The 19919-nt window shown below is 28.4% G+C and overlaps 2 protein-coding genes across 3 annotated transcripts in view; both read right to left on the reverse strand.

Moving 5' to 3' along the window:
• Positions 1–7525, reverse strand: part of LOC148227127 (uncharacterized) — a 48826-nt gene extending 41301 nt beyond the window's left edge. The window contains exon 1 of the mRNA XM_088201994.1: positions 7304–7525. Within this exon, the coding sequence (XP_088058120.1) occupies positions 7304–7312 (9 nt within the window). The 5' untranslated portion in view covers positions 7313–7525. The remainder of the gene's footprint in view (positions 1–7303) is intronic.
• Positions 7526–12132: 4607 nt separating this feature from the next.
• On the reverse strand, positions 12133–18157 carry LOC148227128 (uncharacterized). 2 transcript variants are annotated; one of them, XM_088202399.1, is made up of 8 exons: positions 17971–18157; positions 15667–15780; positions 15487–15604; positions 15342–15409; positions 13652–13762; positions 13272–13585; positions 13133–13198; positions 12133–12436 (listed from the first exon to the last, which is right to left on the reverse strand). In XM_088202399.1, exons 1-8 carry the CDS (start codon positions 18010–18012, stop codon positions 12382–12384), a joined length of 888 nt encoding a protein of 295 aa, XP_088058525.1. In that variant the 5' UTR covers positions 18013–18157; the 3' UTR covers positions 12133–12381. The 2 variants fall into 2 exon arrangements, with proteins under 2 accessions (XP_088058525.1, XP_088058526.1); XM_088202400.1 differs by having other exon boundaries at positions 12133–12502.
• Positions 18158–19919: the final 1762 nt, after the last annotated feature.

Here is a 19919-nt window from a genome sequence, read left to right on the forward strand (position 1 = left end):
TATCACACGTGAGATAAGTAGAAAGTGGACATCTTTTATTTACGGATAATCAAGCGTGTCTCGTGGCCATGGTTCCGCATTTAACAAGTCGTGAAATATGGGACAATGGTTGAATTTTCGCATAACTTTGCAATTGTATAATATGCTCATAAACAGAATGTGTAAAATCATTTTAAAATCCTGCATTATATTCAAGTTGGTTATAAAGTTGGTGGACTTTTATTTTTTGCGGCAATGTCATGATGGATGAACCTGTATTTTTTTGCTTTGAAAAAACTACTAAATTTGAAGAATTAAAATCTACGTTCCATTAAGATTTTTGGGCAGAAATGTAGCAGAGATCCTCATGTGTCAATCAAGTAAGTGTTGCTGTTCTCTGATTTATTTTAGTCAGAATTTTTTTGGAAGAGGTAAGATCAAAACTTTACCTCCAGATGATGACCTCAGTTTCAATAAAGGGAAATTCGCAATGACTAAGCGTCTCTTTTTAGAATATGACACGATAAAATAACAAGTGCTGCTCAAGAAAAATTATTACCAGATGATGTTGTAAAACATTTTTGGCGAAACTTTGTAAACTTAAACATTTTCATCTAATAAAAATAAAAATGATTTTTAATAACTAATAATATATTTGATTCTTACACAGATAGTTTTCCATATTTACGTATATAAAATTACGCAATGATAAAGCTCGCTCGGTAGTAATTTTCAAATCGACACACTTAAGAATTCAGGAACTTTTTAAACAGTCGATATATTTCAAAGCTAACAATGAGATTTGGCACAATTGAATCATTAATAATACCAGTTACGAACATTACATACCTGTCAAGTGACCATTAATAATAATTCCTTTCATTCGCCATTAACAATTAAACTTCAATTTGAAACGTTTAATAGAACACAGTGATAATTTGGCAACGAAAGGTTATAATAAATTACGAATGCGCTTTCAGTATGTGCACACTTCACGAATTGTTACAGTATGAAACATACAAAAGAGCGAATTTAATAATGGATTGGTATGGATACTATATTTTGCTAGCTTATGGTAAGATCAAAGCGTAAAATTATAGATCGTAAAAGGTTGTTCAATTTCATATCATATTTTTATCATAACCAAAATTAGATAATACTTGATCTATTTATATTACATTATATAATTATTATTTGAGAGTGAGGATTTATATTAAAAAAATGGTTTGTGTCACTATATGTCTTTTAAATTAAAATATAGAATATAAATAATTGAGGCAATATACATTTAAATCAATGTGTAATGGAAATAGCATTGTATTAAATTTATTTTAACAATTGCATTTTTTCCCAAATCATTTGGATTCGAACCTACAACCTTTAGATTGCCTAACAATAGATTTACATATAAAATATACCCTGCTGTTTAATAGATTATATGTTAATAATTAAAGATTAACCTAAATTTCATATAGTAATCAAAAACATATAGTAATTATTTATTGCGAAATATCAAATTTCAATGCAAATTTATCCCATATTAATATTTTAACACACTTATTGTTTTTTTTAATACAATGCAAAATTAAAATGTGTAATAAAAACGCAATTAAACCACATACGAATAACTTTCATATACCATTTTTGCATGCAGTTGAAACGAAGCAAATAAAAAAATGTTCACTAGATCGCATCATTAATTAACAAAGATCGTTGGTTCGAGAGGTTATGATATTTAATTACTATCAACACTTTAACTATTTACAATGGCAATTAAAATATTAAAACGCGTTATTTTACCTCAACTTTCTTTTTATAATTATATGTTTTTTTCTTTGTCAATTTTTATTCATAAATTATAAATATTGTTATATGTAAAGATCCAATTTATTTTTTCAGTTCCAATTTAGTTTATCATTAATTTTCTCTCGAGTCTGTGTAAAATTTTAAAGAATGCGAGTAAAAAATGAGTACCGTTTTTTAGAGCTTTCAATTATTAATTCATGTGGCACAAAAGTCGCGCTACTATTTGAACGTGCCACAAACCTGAAAAGTTTTTGCAAGGACAAACTTTTCTGGTATTTTTATTTGCTTTTTTTGCTATTTATATGAATGAACTTCACGTTTGAAGGAAGAACCAGAATTGAACTTGTGTCGAAGGTCGGTGACCTTTTATATTCTTTTTTTAATTGAACCACGAAAACAGTACTACGCCCATTAATGTTAAAAATCGTAAAATATTATGACATGGAGCTGCTACTACATAGACACAAGAGGAAGATGATATAAACGTAGGCGAGAGGTAAAATGTAGGCAATTAGACACGTCCGTCTCGCACGGATTTATTGAATGAAAGTTCTATGAAAATAATGTGTAATGTAATAATAATATAGTGAAGTATTTTTAGATGGCTTAAAAGTAATTGAAGTATAAATGATTGATCCAAAGTTGTAATCGTGAGTAATACGATATTATTAATGAAAAGAAAAATCACGATTTTTCATTAAATTTAGACAACACGGAAATGGTAAAACGTGAATGACGAATAAAATATTAAATCTTGGAAAATATTAATTGGGAACATAATGATAATTGTATTCATATGTTAAAAGTGAACACCTTTAGCATAAATAATATATAGTAAAAATCGGTGCTTATATGATTAATCGCACCCAATCTAGTAACACTTTTAGAGCTTTATGTTTATTTCTTAACAGTTAGCATTTCTAAATACTCACACTTTTTCAATACCCAAGACATGTGTAGTATATCTGGTTAAAAATGTGATACCATTAAAAAAAACTTCAATGAAACTTATTTGGATTAAAAATAAATGACAATTAAACTATAGAGAAAGAACCTATTATATGACAATACTTTGTGGGCTTAAAATTAATTATTTATTCCTTTTAATGATACAATTAAAGAAAATGTTGAACTCAATTAATCAATTACTTTTGTTGTTAAAAGTATCACAAAAACACAGAACACAACGAAAATGTGAAAAGGATTATTGAATGACTTAATTAAATTTACTTATCTCTACAATTTAAAATCGTTTTATTTCTACTCATTATATAATTCCCGATCCTTATTATTATTATTATTTTCATTAACCACACTCATAAAAAGTTTAAAACTATATGCATACATTTTACTATGGATAGTGGACAATGCAGCTTTTGAAATAAATTTAATTTGTCGGTAACATAATAAAAAAGGAACAATGTATTGTTTAGTCTTTGACAAGTATAGAAATAAAATCAAATATATGTCTGATTTGGTCAACAATATTTTGACAGACGATTAACTGCGAATTTTATGAATTAAAATATAAAAAAATCCAGATTTTGGTACATTAAGAATCACAGAAATACCTAAATAGTGAATAGTATTACGGGACAGTAAAGCTCAGATGCGAATTTTTAAAAAATCTTATGAATTAAAATATAAATTAATAATGACTGAGAATAAAAATTCTCATGTATACATTAATAATCTCAGGAATACCCAGGAATTATTTCACCCGGGTATAATATTTTTTAATGCAACTTCTGAATGATGTTACTGAGGTTTGAAAGCAACTTTATCCGTCGGCAATACAGTAAATATAGATTAGTAAAACAAATATGTCTGTATTTGTCAACAATATTTCGACCGGCAGATAACTTCGTATGTTTTATGAATTAAAATATAAAACTATAAGGATTTACAATGAATAAAAATTAGATTTTGGTACATTAAGAATCCCAGATAGTGAATAGATTAATCGAGGCAAAAACCATAAAAACTGCAATGATGAACAATAATTCTTAATGCAGCTTTTGAATGGTGTTGCTGAGGTTCAAAAGAAACTTTACCCATTAATAATAAAGAATATTAAAAAAGAACCAATGGCTTGTCTGTTTGTTTTTTTACTAGTAAAATAATTAAAAGGCACATGTCTGTATTTCTCAACAATATTTTGACCAGCGATTAACTGCAAATATTTTAATTATATGTTTATGAATTAAAATATTAATAATAATGATTCAAGATGAAAATTCATGGATATTGGTATATCAAGAATCCCAAAACAAGACAAATAACAGTGCAATGATAAGTGTTTGAGCTTTTTAATACTATGGGTGAGGTAAAACACATATAGCAATGACACTTTTTTTTATATAATATCTATAATTATGTAAAAAGCAACTATATTGTTAAACATAAAAAAATCAGCTTAGAACTAACCTAACCAATTATTTACTACTGCATGAAAGATGTAGTAATGATAATCGATCGATAAGAATGCGTTTGATGTAGTATAATCAAAACGTACATATATTATTATGTAGAACCTAACCACCAATTTCATGCAAAAAACCATAATAAACCAAGCATTTGATTTACATGTTCCGTTAGCAAAATAAATCCATTCAAACACAATATTTGCTATATACTTTCTTGGAATTCATTTCCGATGAATAATGTTTAGATTATAAAATAAAAAACATTATATTCGTAAAATCGAAAAATAAAAATCATGAAAAAAAAAATAAGCATTGTTAATTACCAATAATCAAACTAGTGTTTTTCTATATTATTCATAAACGGTTAAACATGTATAATTAACAATTGAAATTAATGAAAATAATGATCAACCAATTTTTTAACTTAATAAAATTGTATATTTAGTTAAAGAATAATATCTAATATGTATAAGAAATACTATAAATATCTTTGACAGCAAATAGTCCTCCAAATCGAAAACAAACTACCCAAAAATTAAGCTCTTGTTCAAACTGACACATTGACTAGAAATAATAATTCAATTTTTACTTTTTTATATAGCAGGACTAAGCAATAAAAATACATCTGAAAACAATACATTGATTCAGCAAAAGCATCGTCTACAATTCTCCGCTAAGAAAAGCAAATACTACAACAAATTTGACATAAATAGCTACTTTTATAACTAAACATACCTATTGCGATCATAGCATACATTTTTCTATACATTGCGACTCATTATCAAATGCCAATTTCATTCACAAAAAAAATGACTGCCCCAATTTTATGCATTTTCTTTATTCGTCACACTTGTTAACGACTCTATTTATTTATTTTTTCTAAAGACTAATCGTCTCTGTATGCAATGATTAATCTTGTCGTTTGCAAATTTCCGTTTCACGTGTGACTTTCATTATTTTGGCAATAATTAATTTCCATCCAAAACCTTTTTGGCGCACCTGATATTTATTATGTGATAAATCACTGAGACTGTTTTTTTATACGTCCGATTTACCACTGCATTACTCAACATCCTCAATGTATCGTTTTTCTGTATTGGGATTCGTTCCGTTAATCATATTTATCTTTGTTAGAAACTTTACAAATGACTAAACAATTATTTTAAAAAGAGTAAAACAATACTTTTTACAAAAATTTGCGTTTAAATGAAAATGTTTCGTTAACTCAATGAAGCCATAGTAAGAAAACAAATACTTGTACATATACGGACATGATATTAGTGAAAGAAGTACAATGTTCAATATTAGAACAAGAAATTTTTAATGTTACTATTCTTGACAACTAGTGCTCATTTGCTAATTTTGTATTTTTAAATGATGTAACTATTAAAAAATCAGGTGTAAAATATTGGTGACTAATACCAAAACGACCTCGGTTTAATTCCCATATAAACCGTGAAGTGTCTAAGAGATCAGAATTACTGATTATTTTATAATTATAATTTCGATCGATAATCGCAGATTAGGTTTTCCTATATTTTCTTAATCTCACGTATAAATATCATGATAATTAAAATAAAACATCAAGCTAGATTGAGCATAGTGACATATATTGATTGTGAACTGTAAACATAGGCTGTATTTATAACATATATGTCACTCATTTATAGACTAATTTTAATCTACTGCCTCACTACTTACATGTAGATTTTGATTATGTTTACACCTTTGTAATGCATTTAGCTAATGCCCATTAGGTTACAAGGAAAGATTTACAATCAAAATAATAGAAATTTTAATCTCTGGTCTGAAAAAATATAGCTCTCGAATATCACTGAAAAACTGCTGATGAAATACTAAATTAAATAATCCATATGAAGACTTGCGAGATAAACTCTTTTAGATATGCTGTAAAACAATATCATAAAATTAAGAGAAACCTAAGCTATGACTAGTATAAAAATTTCATTCCCAGAAATAATACAATACATGTTATAAACACTGTTATGATATTAAGGTTTCAATCTTTGAAACTACGTCATTAAGTATGTAGATGTTTAATTATAATAAAATGTAAATCGAAATTAAATCGCGAATAAAAAAATAATTTAATAAAACTGTCAAGGATTTTCCAAAATCTAGAACAGTAATCAGGAACTGTAATGTTATGACAGTAATTCAATTACAATGCACTGGGAAAAATCAAAATGAGATTTCGCATCGCAAAAAATGCAGTTCACACGACGTCTATTCTGTTTCCTATCAGGAAAATGATATCACAATTTTTCATCGATTAATTACATATTGTAATTATTATTATATAGAGCAACTATTACACGTTCATTTTCAATGAACGCATTTTGATTATATAAATGAAATTTAGTTGATTTTTTTTTATTTAAACACAGTTATGTGCTCGTTAGAATATTTTAATTTTAATAAATAATAATAATAAATAGCTAATGCAGATCATTTAATGTATCACTTAAAAAATCAAAATAAAAAATAGGTTCTAAAGCTAAAGCTAGAAAGTTGAGCATTGAATAGATAAAAATTAAAATGCAAACGAAAGCTATTGAAGATACGACAAAAGATCAAAGAAGACCGAAAATTATACGTTACATTCATATTAAATGCACTTCAATCTAATAAGATCACATTAGTAAAATGTATCTATTATATACATGGATTATTTTATATAAAAAGTTGTTTATATAAAAATAGATATACCGAAAATATAGCATTTTTTTTCTTACTAAACTAACAATAGAAAGACAATGAGAAGCACACAACTATACACCAATACAGCTCACACCAAAATCATGCGTGTAAATAATATAATATTTTTACTCATCATGAGAAAATTTTCGCTCGGAATACGTAATAATTTCGTCATTGTCAAAAATTTCTCCTCATAAATAACACATCCGTAAAAATTAAACGTGTATGAAAACAGTAGCAATTTTTTTCGGAAAACCGTTACTTAAATTTAAATCAATGGTTAAAAATGGCCGTTCAATATTTGATTGTATGGTGATTCGAATTTTAACCGCGGTGTTAGATGTCACAGTTAAGTAATAATCATAACTAACCTTCAACATTTTATCGGCGTCCGATCCGTTAGGAGCTTTTTCAACTAATCCAAAGCACTACACACGCGTCTTCTTCTGTTTTTATTACAATATAATGTTTATTTATTTGTAAAATTCGTTTGTTTGTTAGATTTTGTGGCGACTAAAAATATTATGTTCTGGAGTGAAGTGAAAGGTGCGATGTTGAGAGCGCGCGGTTGAACCGACAGCTGAGACAACACTGGCTGCTTCTTCTTCTGGTGATTCTGAAGAAGACGAGATGACCCTGGAGGGAGATGATAGTGATGGATATAAAGATTGGAAACTATCAGCGAAGACATAAAACACCTCGGGGGTGTAATTCAAAGATTTACGACGCGGAAAGACCACCTGTGATATTTCTTCCCTTGAAACTTTCCAATATTTTTAAAATTCAAATGGTAGGTCTTAAGCAAATTAAATTTATATTTTTTAAATAGTAAAATAAAATAAATGAGTATTGGTTAATAAACAAAAAAATACGTAAAAACAAAATAAATATTTTCAAATACTTCATAAATAGAGTACATAGTGTAATAGTAAGTTATTTTATTTATACAAAATTAAATACTTAGGTATTATAAGTGTAGTGAAAACATGTCAAAATATTTATATAAAAATATTGATAACTAACAATCTGACAGTAAATTATTTGATAATCGTTCAAATTTACATATGAATGTATGTATACAAATCATATTCTTAAGAAAAATATTACCTTTCTATTTTTATAAAGTGGAACATAAATCTAATGACCATATAAACATAAAATTAGCGATTTTATATGTTATTTATTTTGATGTGTTTTCTGCGATTTTTAAAATTTGTAGTTCATGGAAATTAGAAGATCTTAACCCTTTGAGCAGTGAGTTAATTTATACACATTTTTTATTTTGTTAGTATACATCTGGGAGTGAGTTATTTTTACGTATTTCTATTGCTAACTATTTATTATTATTTTATATTGCATTTATAGTTAATTATAAAAACAACAGTGATTCTCAAAGTTTTATTGCTTTAATTTATTTTACTAATTTTTAATATTATCTGTTTTATTAAACATAAACATATTTTTTATTAGGAATTTGAACCAAAATAAAAAAAAAATAGCATAAAAAGATTTTTATACAACAATATAAAAATATCATATTTTTTAGACGCGGCTAACAATATTTTAATGCATGATATTATGGCGGCTAATGTGTGCCACAGACGAAATAATAACGGAATTTTTATGTTGGGGCAACTTAACTCTTCAATAGAAATTCTGCTTTTCCAAATCTATGAAATTTAATTTCAATACAAGAGCACGATATATGATAACTAACACGATATAATTCCGATTGATCATCGCAGATTAGGTTTTCCTAAATTTCTTAATGTTGCAGACAAATAATTTAGAAAAGTTCATATTTTATTAAAAATAGCTAACAATATTTTAACATTTATAATATTATTTTTTCATACCCTAATCTATTTTTTTTATAATATTTTCAGATTTCATGGTCACATATACTATGTGATAACCAACAAGGATAACTAATACTTAATACAAAATACTAAGTTCGCATCTTTTAACTTATATCTCGTCTGGAAGACCGGAATTTGTGATTATCATATAATTATAATTCAATACATCACAGGTTAGGTTTTCTTAAATTTATTAAAATATTTTTATGAATGATTTTACAGTGGCCAATGTGTTACACAGACGAAAAATGGCGCGGTAAACTAGTTAGATTAGAATTACTCTTTAATAATCATTCCGTTGATCTAAATCTATAAAAAAATGTTTTCCAGATGATCCAAAGAGCAAGCACATCAGACCGCTTTTAAGACGGGCTAAGGAGCTGGCCCAGGTACAGAGCTCAACCATTGGCTGGTAGAGCTTCCAAGATCTTACACAAAACTCTTAGCTTTCAAGAACCTACTGCGTTTACGCTCTACAGAAAGCCGAGAGTCTCACAGTGACAGTAACTCCCAAATGCCGAGTCACCAGAAAACCTGCCCCTTTCGGATCAACTCAAGTACAAACTTATTTTAAACCGTATCTTATTTAAAAAAAAACAACTCCAAACATTAGTCAGGTTTCAGATACAAACCGAGTTTTGTCATGCATAAAAATATAGTCATGCCTTGAAATGTATTTGATTACGGTGGATGAGGCATTTAAAAGAGGATAGTGATTTATTATAACAAATGTATAGCAGATGCATACGGTAAGATATTTTCCTTTCGCTCTCTCGCTCGTTCGCGTTTTAAGTGACGAGAGTAAGTGAGAGATAAGGGCATGCGGAACGTACGCCCTCGTCTCTCACTCACTCTCGTCACTTAAAACGCGAGCGAGCGAAAGAAAAAGTTTTTCACGGTACGCGCCTGATTGTATAGTGTCCATTTGTAGTATAATTATGTTCATTTTTGATGAAATATATCTCTTTGTACCGTGAATTGAAACCATATTTTCATAGTTTATAATATTATTATTAATTCACAAAAAGATGCTGAATTGTATACTTATCCGCTTTCGCATAATTATTTTCATTGTGATCATTATTTAACATTCCATAAGTAAAAAAAAAGCTGAACTTAAATACTACCCGATTAAATTTAAAAAATATATAAGTCCAGGTCTATATTCTAGATAATACGGTAAATTGTTTTTGAATTAAGGGTTGTCTAGTTTATTCCAAGCCAAAAACGAAGTGATAGTTTTGGATGAAGTTTCCGATTCGAGTAATGGAAATGATTCCGTGCGGCAGTGTTCTGCCTTATATTCTCTTAAGTAAATAAATTCTTTCCTGTCCTCGATTCTCTGTCCAATGCGATGATTCGGGCGGAACTAGACTATTTTATTTATTTAGATTACAACGTGTAATTAATATCCGATTAAATAATAAATATAAATAATGTAGTCGTTTTTAAAAAGTCCGGGCACACAAATAAATAAATAAATTTAATGAGACCATATAATTATAATTTATTGAGAACAAGTTCTTCGTGAATAATTTCCCGACAACTTGAATTGCGCTTCATCCATAAAACCATATTAAAAATAACCTATAATTTGTTTGCATATCTTATGCGTAAAATAAGATTGTATGTAAATTAATTCATGTCTTACCTGATTCTTACACATATTCACATTGTCCTCCTTCTGAAGTAATTTTCGATAGTAAAAAAAACACGTACAAAACTACACATGTTAACTTGTATTTTAACACATCTTTGTCATAAATTGTATATTTGGCTCTCATAGAAAAGTGCAGAAAACCTGTTCTTCATTCACTGGCTTTACATTTTTTAGTCGCTTTCGATCAACGCTAATGTACATTTAAAAGAGCACATGAAACTTATTCAAGTGGATATCATAGTCAACTTAAATTAAAGAAAGTCAATTAAATTTATTCAATAAATATATTTCATAATATCTATCGCGCTTATTTATCATTGTTACGAGACGCAGTTACAATGAAAATTAATAAGTAAAAACTATTATTTGGTAACTCTTGACGAGCAATAAATCACTTTAACTCTCGAGCTGATCTTGATCGAAATTAATATGCAATATATTACCTAGAGCGTTTTGTACAATTGTTTTGCCCCCAATTATATTTTGTCTGTGATATGACGTAATCGGGCATATTTTATAGTAAACATACGACTGTGTGTGTATTAAACATATAATACGTACATACCCGAGGGAAAGTTGTAAAAAGTGAAAATATTTTACACCAAGCAAGCATCATCTTTCGATTGTCTCAAATTTACATATCCAGACAGCTATACGACACAAATTTAAGCAAATATTTACCATTGCTCGTGGCCTTTTTAACACTCAAAGATATGATCCGGAAAATTTCACCACGTAATTGCTTATTGGTATTGTTTTGTGATCATTAATAAAAAATCATATGTACATTCTTAGTACCTAGGTAGATGATTATAAATTTAAAAAATTGCTTTGTTGTAATGCAATTACTAGGAAAAGAAAAAAGTTATAACAGTGTTGTTTTTATGATACATTTTAACAATAATTAGCTCTAGATGTAATATTATTCAATATGTAACACAATTAAATAGGCATTGTGCAAACATATAGGCATGTTTTGTGGTTATTCGTAAAATTATATAAACAGCACTATATACCTGTATTCTAAGCTTATATGGTCCCTAGTATTTTTAAATTTTAATTGTGTTTAGAAGATAAGTGACTCTTATATAATAATAATTCCTAAAAATCATCACAGATTTTCTTAATCTCATACACACAAAATCAAGCTAGGTCGTGCATTGTTACATATACTAATTGTTAACTGTATTAATAGTTTAAATTAATAACATATCTGTCACTGATTTACATACTTTGATTTCAGTCTGGTGTCTCACTACTTATTTAATAGTTGCTAATTGTATTAATTGGTCTAATGCATGTCATATTGTAACGGAAGATTTACAATAAATTATTTAAATGTACATTGATTGTCGGATAGATTGAGTTAAGTCTGTATATATTTTTAAGTTAATTGATAAATAAAGTTTAATCAAAATTTGATTAGTAATCATATAGTTAATATAAGAGACAATATGTTATTAATATAATTTTTAACTTATTAAAACTACATTTTAATTAAATATGTTATTAGTCTAAAATAAATTATTTCTGATCTTTCCATCTTACTTTCAATATATTCTTCGTATGTTACATAGTAAAATTGTGTCATTTACACCTGATGTAATGAAGAATTCCAATTTGTCATTCAAAGAAAAGATAATAAATAATATAAATAGGAAGAAAATAAAACAACATACAATACTATTCAATACTTTATTGCTCGACAACGAATTGCATAACAAATTAATCATTTCTTTTCATGCCGAAAAGGCAGGTCTTCTTTTAAACTGATCCACTAATCTAGATACTGTGACAGTCGCCGACGTATATGACGATTAATATACATAATATTTTTCGCTATACACACACTACACTACATATATAATCTCATGTTGTTAAAAATCATTCGTAATTGCCATTCATCATGCTACATTTACCGTCTCGAAAGTCAGCCTATATTTCTTGTTAGAAAAATTTCCGAGCTTCCATTACTGTGACCTATTCTAAAAAATAGTATTTCATTAATACGTGCACACGTCCATGTATGCATGGTTTTCTAATAATGCTCTCTAAAATTTAATAAAATAAATTTATATTGAATTTAAAGGTGAAGAACGAATATTGCTATATAAAGAAATGTGATTATCTCCGTTGCTTTTTTTTATTACTTCTAACTGGTACACATCTTGCTAACAATATTACCATAAATAGTGACTTTAGGAGCCAAATATAAACTGTATTTCGTAAAATGACTTTTTATTTTACCAATCTTATCATACATCGAATTACATTGACAGCTCTTCTGGAATCAAGTGACTTGTAAATTAAGTATAAATACAATAAATATTATTATTGTATAAATATTATTAATTTAGATTATCAGACTATTTTATAGACATGGTTTCACTCAAGATTATCTTCATTATAGTACAATCAACGCAATTCAATGGCCCCGTCTAATTAAAAGATAACCGCTTTGCAGGTTTTAAGTCGTCAATGCGGGTGAGATATCAGTCTCACTTGAGGCGATGCAACACCATCTTCATAAGTTAATTATAAAAACTTATTTAAGACTTTTCGCTCAAAAATCGTTAGAAATACCTGCTTTTTAAATGCTTATAACATACAGATAAATAATTCACATTTATTTTGTAGCAACATTCGCACTTGACCCATTAATAAATAGTATATATTCTCACCTCTGGAATAACCCCTGAGATCGCATTCCTACTCTATTCATATAATCTCCATCAATCGGTTTAGGTCTGCAATGCAATTTTATCTCATGTTATAACTTATCATACACCTTACGATACCTCCATTTATATCATAAGCTACTTAATAGTCCAAGCTCTACCCCTCATCAGAGGGACCAACTCAATTCCTCCAGTCATCTGAAGCAACTTCCTATTCGGAGTGCCGCCAGCCTTCCAGTGCTTATATCCATCGTCAAAACTTAACTTCTTCTCCACACAACCATTCTTCAAAATATCAATAGAATTTCTATTTATATCAGGAATTTTTTGTGGACTGTTTTTGAGTAGTTCCTCAACTACGTTTTCTTTGTTGTACGTATAACATTTTCGACATTGGCAGTTCTTGTTCATGGTGCATATTGTTGGAAAGTGGAAAGTGTCTTCTGTAGTCCAGCCCTGCATATAAAAAAATATTCATAACTATTTACTTATTATTGAATATTTGTATGATAAAAGATAGACCATGGAATAGTGGAAATTCTTCCCAACATCTCCAGCCGGTCTCCAAGGAAATCCACCAGGACCTCGACCTCCCCAAGGTCCTCTTCCTTCCCAAGGATTACTGCTCCAAACCTAAAATCATAACAAAACAACAAATGCTAATGTAAATTCTTACTTAATCTCTAAAAATTAATAATTATGCTATTATTTTAATGATTGTTCCATAATGATATTTATATTTTTATAATTTTTCACACGTTTTGACATGTACACTAAATGTACATCACCGTAGCGCACGGATTTTTTTCACCGTAAAGAATAAGTTCAAAGTATCCCAGAAAAATAATTAGATTAGGTTCAACCAAGCAATCGCCTTGAATTGTCAAGAGTTTAACTTGATTGTCGAGATGCAGTTCTATTGTATATCATAATATATATTTATTGCACAAATGATACAGCCGCATTTTATCCGTTCTAACTTAAAAATAATCAAGGAATATTTGTAATTTTAACTTAAAAATATATACGTGTGTAAATCAACAGTACCATAAATTATTTTTAATACAATTTATGAATTAATACAAAAAAATGCTGACAATAACGCAGTATGTAAATGCTCTTTTCGCCCTGTTTTTTCAACCTGTTTTTATACGTGCAAATTATTTTTTTAAATCAGAACAATAATGAAATTCATAATACAATTGTATTTTTGAAGTCATCTAGTAGATCGGGTTGAACTCTTGGAATACACGTGATTGCTTAGTTACACCAGGTCGAAGTAAACGGCAGCTGTTTTTCTCTGTCATTTAAAGGGCGTAGCTCTGCTTGGTGTGAGTTCGGCTCAATGTTTGTTTATTTCAAGTCGGAAGCGAAGTGGTGAAAGTGTCTTGCTCGAACATATATACTACTTGAGAATTAAGTGTACGACCTTTTCAAAATTCGATTATATTTTATTGGCTGCAATGTTAGGCGTAATTGCAGTTTGAAACTCGGTAAGATCGGCAATGATGTACTTTAAGGATACCTGTGGTGGAGATGACTAAGTGACATTACTTTGTATTTGGCACTGACCATTCGGCTTTATTTGCGGATATTTTTCGAGCTCTTTAGATATTCCATGGTATTTATAAAGCCGTTGAGAAAAAACTTCGTTCTTAGAAAGCCTAAATAAAGTAATTTGTCTTACACGCTTATAGCAAGTCCTAGCGATACTTTCATCGCAACAATCACGGATGGTCCTGACATAACAATTTGCGCCTTTATATTTTCTTAACCTATCAAAAAACGGCGTAGAAAACACATTTAATTTAATATCCTCAGTGAATAATAAAAGGGTCGTGAAAAAATAATAATTTACGTACATGTCATACAATATTTAAAAATATATATATTAATATATATTACAAATATTACATTAACTTTATTTTATAGTCTTCTATAATAAAATGTATAAAATAATCTATAGGCAGTTTATAAAAATATTTTCTATTCTTACGTAAATTATCTTGATATGATCTAAAGATTAATCATTTTAACAGTGATCTTTCTAATCTTTATTGCATATCATCAATGGATAACATTTTAACAACATAATAACCTTAATCTAACCAAAAATTATTTTTAAATCAATTTGCCAATTTATGATAAAACCTATTTCAGAATATTAATAAGCCGTTGTAAAGAAATCGCAAATCTTACGCAACATTCTCACCTTATTCGTTACTTTTGGAAATTTGCTTTCGTAACGATCTCGGACGCTTTCGCGAAACTTGGAAATATCTGGAAAGAATTTCCAGCATTATTGTAATACACAATATGTTACAATGAGAGTTTCATTTTTAATGATTTTTTTTCACCTGGAGGCTCTTTAGGAGGCTTCTGTTGTAACATTTGTGCATTCTGATGACTTGAAGTTTGTCGGAGCCTCGGGCGAATTGAATGAGGTATTCTATCTTTCGTATCTCTCCAAATTGGCTATAAATATGATTATTCAGTAACATGTGTAAATTTCATGATTTGAAGAATTAAATATTCACAGGATGATGTGGAAAGATGTTCCTGCTGGGAAGATCTCGACGACGAAACTCATCAGTTGGTGCTCCTCCACCACTTCTTCCCCATGGATTATAATTTCTCAAGGAATCCATTAACTGAAAATATAATATACGCAAGTTATTATTAAACATTCAATTAATTCTAAACACGCGACGATATCAAATTTTTCATCGTGTCTATATATCTTTCGAGAAAATATAATAACTGATGTTTTACATAATATAGTGGATGTTTTTTGTGATGTAATTTGCATATTTTTTTATTTGATCTTCTGTAATAAACATGCTATATTATATTATATAAAATCTATATTTAACTTTATACAATACAAGGAAAAATCATATTTTTTGATTTTACAGAATCTATTTAAATTTATTTTAAATAATTTTCAGAATAAATCTGAAGCAAGTAAAAGTGAAAACGTACATATGCATATGTAATATGTATGATGCAAGCTGTTTAGATAGTGCATAGAATCCATAAAAAAATTCACACTAGACAGCCATTTGACATATATGTATGTATATATTTTTTTAAACTTGAATTTTCAATTATACGGACCAATACCATAAACGTTTTATAAACTTTCATAATAAAAAAAATTCTGATGATGTTCTGGTGCGATTTTGGTTAATCATCTTAATGTTAGATATTATAAAATCTATACCTAATTACTATATCTAACTACTATAACTGATTTATCATAATTTTAATTATAATATTAGGTAATCCTGAAACGAATGTTATTTTTTTTAATTTAGGTACTACCAGTCAGTCGTGCTTTGACTGTTGATATTTAAGCTCGTATTTTGTTACAATATTATCTGTGTTGAAGCACAGCTGAATTCAATATTCTTATATTAAAAAAATGGGCACCAAAATTTACGATGGCAGAGTTTTTACAACGTGAACAGTTTATACAAATTGTATGTTATATGAATTTCTTCAAAAATCGGCAAATATGGCTACTAAAATTATTTGTTAAATAGTAGATGATGCATTAGATATTGGTAAATGTAAAAGAGCCCGAGCTCCCAGTAAAACAAGTTATTTTGTGTGTATGATGGGATTGCAAAGGGAGTGTGCGTTGCGAAATTCTTAAAGCTGGCCAAACCATAACACTAAGTTTATATTATGATCAGCTGGATCGTTTATACGATGAAATAAAAAAGGCCTGCACTTTTCAACATAAGTCTACAACACAACGATGCACGTCCTCATGAGTCGAAATTGACTGTCGATAAAATCAAGGAACGTGTTATCTCATCCGCCTTCTTCTCCTGACCTTTCTCCTTCGGACTACCATTTATTTCGATTGATACAACACTTCCTAGATGTAAAAAAAAATACAGACGATGTGAAAATGAGGCTATCGGAATATTTCGAATCAAAGCCTCCCAACATTTAATGTAATTTAAGTTATATATTTTGAAAAGAAAATAATATTTTGAGTCATTAAAATAAAAATAAACATTGAAAGATAATTTTTTGGATTCGCTAAAAAAACATAATAGTAATCGCATTGATTTCGTATGTGATTTTCATTTCCTGACCTTTAAATTGTTCAGCATTGACTTATCCACTATAAAGATCTATAGATATATATTATAATAAAGTTATTTAATTTATTTTTTATGTAAATATTTAATACTACTACGATAGCAAAATTATATATTTCTTATAACTATAAGTCTATTTTTCTGAATGAAAAGTATTCTACAAAAAATATTTAATTGCATATTGAAAATATTTAGTAATATTTATTTTTAAATATGCATCTTCTTTAAATACAAGAAAATCTTATATCTTTAGCTTTTTTTCTCATACGAAAGTTAACAAGAAACACTATACATAACTCAATATATGATATAAAGAAAAGTGATTATGCATCAGTTAATTACTCATACTTTTAATTATAATATTAATTAAATTTAATGAATAATTGGAATACGAATAGTTTCCAGTGTTTTGGTTTTATGCTGGAAAATTGTGCAGATTCGCTTGAATAATGAGAAAGATGAAAGGATGATAAGTAATTTTACGCATATGGTTATCCAATATATATAGTTTAATAAACAAACAATCTCTTAAGTACATAAGTGATTTTTTAATAAAATAAATATGGTATGTGCCAAAGTCAATAAACATACTTTAATTATAAATACATAAGCTCATTTCATTAAAAGGCAAAAGTTTGCACATGGAAAACAAATATTATATATGAGTGAAAATCTGCAATGAGAATTTATGCGAAAGTTGTAAATACACAATAAAAAAAATCTTACTTGCTGTTGCTCAAATCGACGAGTGGTGTTGAATGACAGCATTTCGATTTAATTTAATTCAATATCACACAATATACGATTTTTATATATAGATGAAATTGAGTTAAGTTTCGCGTTTTGAAAGCTTAAATATAGTAAACTATACACAATGAGCGAGTTCCTTTCAGTTTCAGAGCTTTCGTCGACTGAATGGAAAAAATTGCGACCACGCAAACTCTGTTTTGATGCCATAAAACGCAAACACGACTGTATAATATCCGCATAGTAGCACAACATTATATTTAAAAAAAATAATACTACCTTTGTACATATACATATATAAAAATACACATAAAAACAAATGTTGACACTAATTCATCACTGACACATACATACTTACATTATTTAAAAGTGTAAGGACACAACCATAAAAAGACAAGCTAACTTGCACAATTTTTACAATTTAGCTAATTACATAACTTCTCGACGTTAAACTGTAAAAAAATATAGCTTAAAAACTTATTTATAATATATATGTACATACATACATATTTATAATACATATGAAAATAAAAATCTAAGAAATCACTAACATATTTACAAGGAAATACCGTATTACTTAATACAGAAAAATAATTTATTCAGTAAATTTTAGCTACAAATATAAAACAACTAAATTTTATCTGTATCATTAATTTTTCATTATTTGATTTTATTTTAAAAATCAACATTTTTACTAGTTATTATATTATAACACGCTACATAGTACATAATTAGTCTACTCAAAGCTAAATTTAGCATATTAAATCTATATACAAATCACTACTCGATATAAAAAAATCGCATTCCGCTCGAGGAGTGATCTAGAATAAAAGTTGACTGTAGTGTAAATACTGCTTATGACAGCGAAAATTGGAATAACAAAAGTACGATGAGTAAATTTTGGTGGTGGAATCAATGTAACTAAAGTGCATGTTGTAGCGCCGGCGCACAAAGCGGGGTCGTGCGTTTCTAATATAGTGGCGGATTACAGCAAACGTGATTCAATAACAATTTAGTTGATTTTTGCCTCAAAACAATTCTGAAAATGTTTCAATATTGTCATTAGAAAAAGTATATCTGCATAAAATTAATTTATTTAAAAATAAAATTTAATTATTTTCATTGTATTTTTGATATTGCACAACATATAGAAAATATCAATAAAACAAATATTTTAGTCTCTTATCTTCACGTATGCGATCAGCACGTCGTTGTTAAAATGAAAATAGAACAGTTAACCTAGAAATAGCAACCAGAATGACACGTGCAAATGTAACTTCGCTACTGTTTACCGTTTGGGAGGAGCTCTTTTTACAGACAGACAGATAGACACGTGTATATTATGTTGTTAAGTATAGATAGTACAGGCCGCTTTTTGTTGTTATCAGTCATCCCTTTTCCGACGCACATTACAGCACAAAATATATTGTTTCTGTGTAAAAGGAGCGCCGAGAAAACTTCATAATGGATTTATGCTTTTCATTAAATTCATGCGGCAACCATTTATCATGATTTCTATCGATTTGTATGCAGACTCTCAAAGTAATGTGCGTGGTTCTGATTAAACTAACGTATTCAGTCTACAGTGGTCATTATCAACTAAAGAACGCCTATGTAGTACCCACGTCAAGAGCATTGTTTAGTCTACGAGCAGTTTTTACTGCTATAATTGAGCGAAACCATTGTTTACTCAAAGGTGATCGTAAGATGGACATATTTTCACATATTCATGAATACCAGTACTTCTAAAGATTTCCATATAAACGTGTATGAATAAAATTTGGGTTAAAAATCTAAACCGTTCGTATTTGCACATATTGATCTGTGGGCGGGTTATTTTAACAATAAAACGTTTTTTGGCAAAATATGCGACTCATCATTCCACCATGACCTAGAATTCGCGAATAAATTGAACAACCATACCGTGC

This window comes from Plectrocnemia conspersa, unplaced genomic scaffold, assembly GCF_051122295.1.
Source record: "Plectrocnemia conspersa isolate PC_06_02 unplaced genomic scaffold, ASM5112229v1 ptg000013l, whole genome shotgun sequence".
In the NCBI taxonomy this organism is placed as follows: Eukaryota; Metazoa; Arthropoda; class Insecta; order Trichoptera; family Polycentropodidae; genus Plectrocnemia; species Plectrocnemia conspersa.

What these genes read in the sequence shown, in the direction of transcription:
- LOC148227128 (XM_088202399.1), bottom strand. Translation starts at nt 18,012, where the DNA reads ATGCTGTCATTCAACACCACTCGTCGATTTGAGCAACAGCAA. An exon ending in GTCGATTTGAGCAACAGCAA is followed by an intron (nt 15,781 to 17,970) that starts GTAAGATTTTTT and finishes TTATATTTTCAG; the next exon opens with TTAATGGATTCCTTGAGAAA. An exon ending in GGTAGAGCTTGGACTATTAA is followed by an intron (nt 13,199 to 13,271) that starts GTAGCTTATGAT and finishes ATTGCATTGCAG; the next exon opens with ACCTAAACCGATTGATGGAG.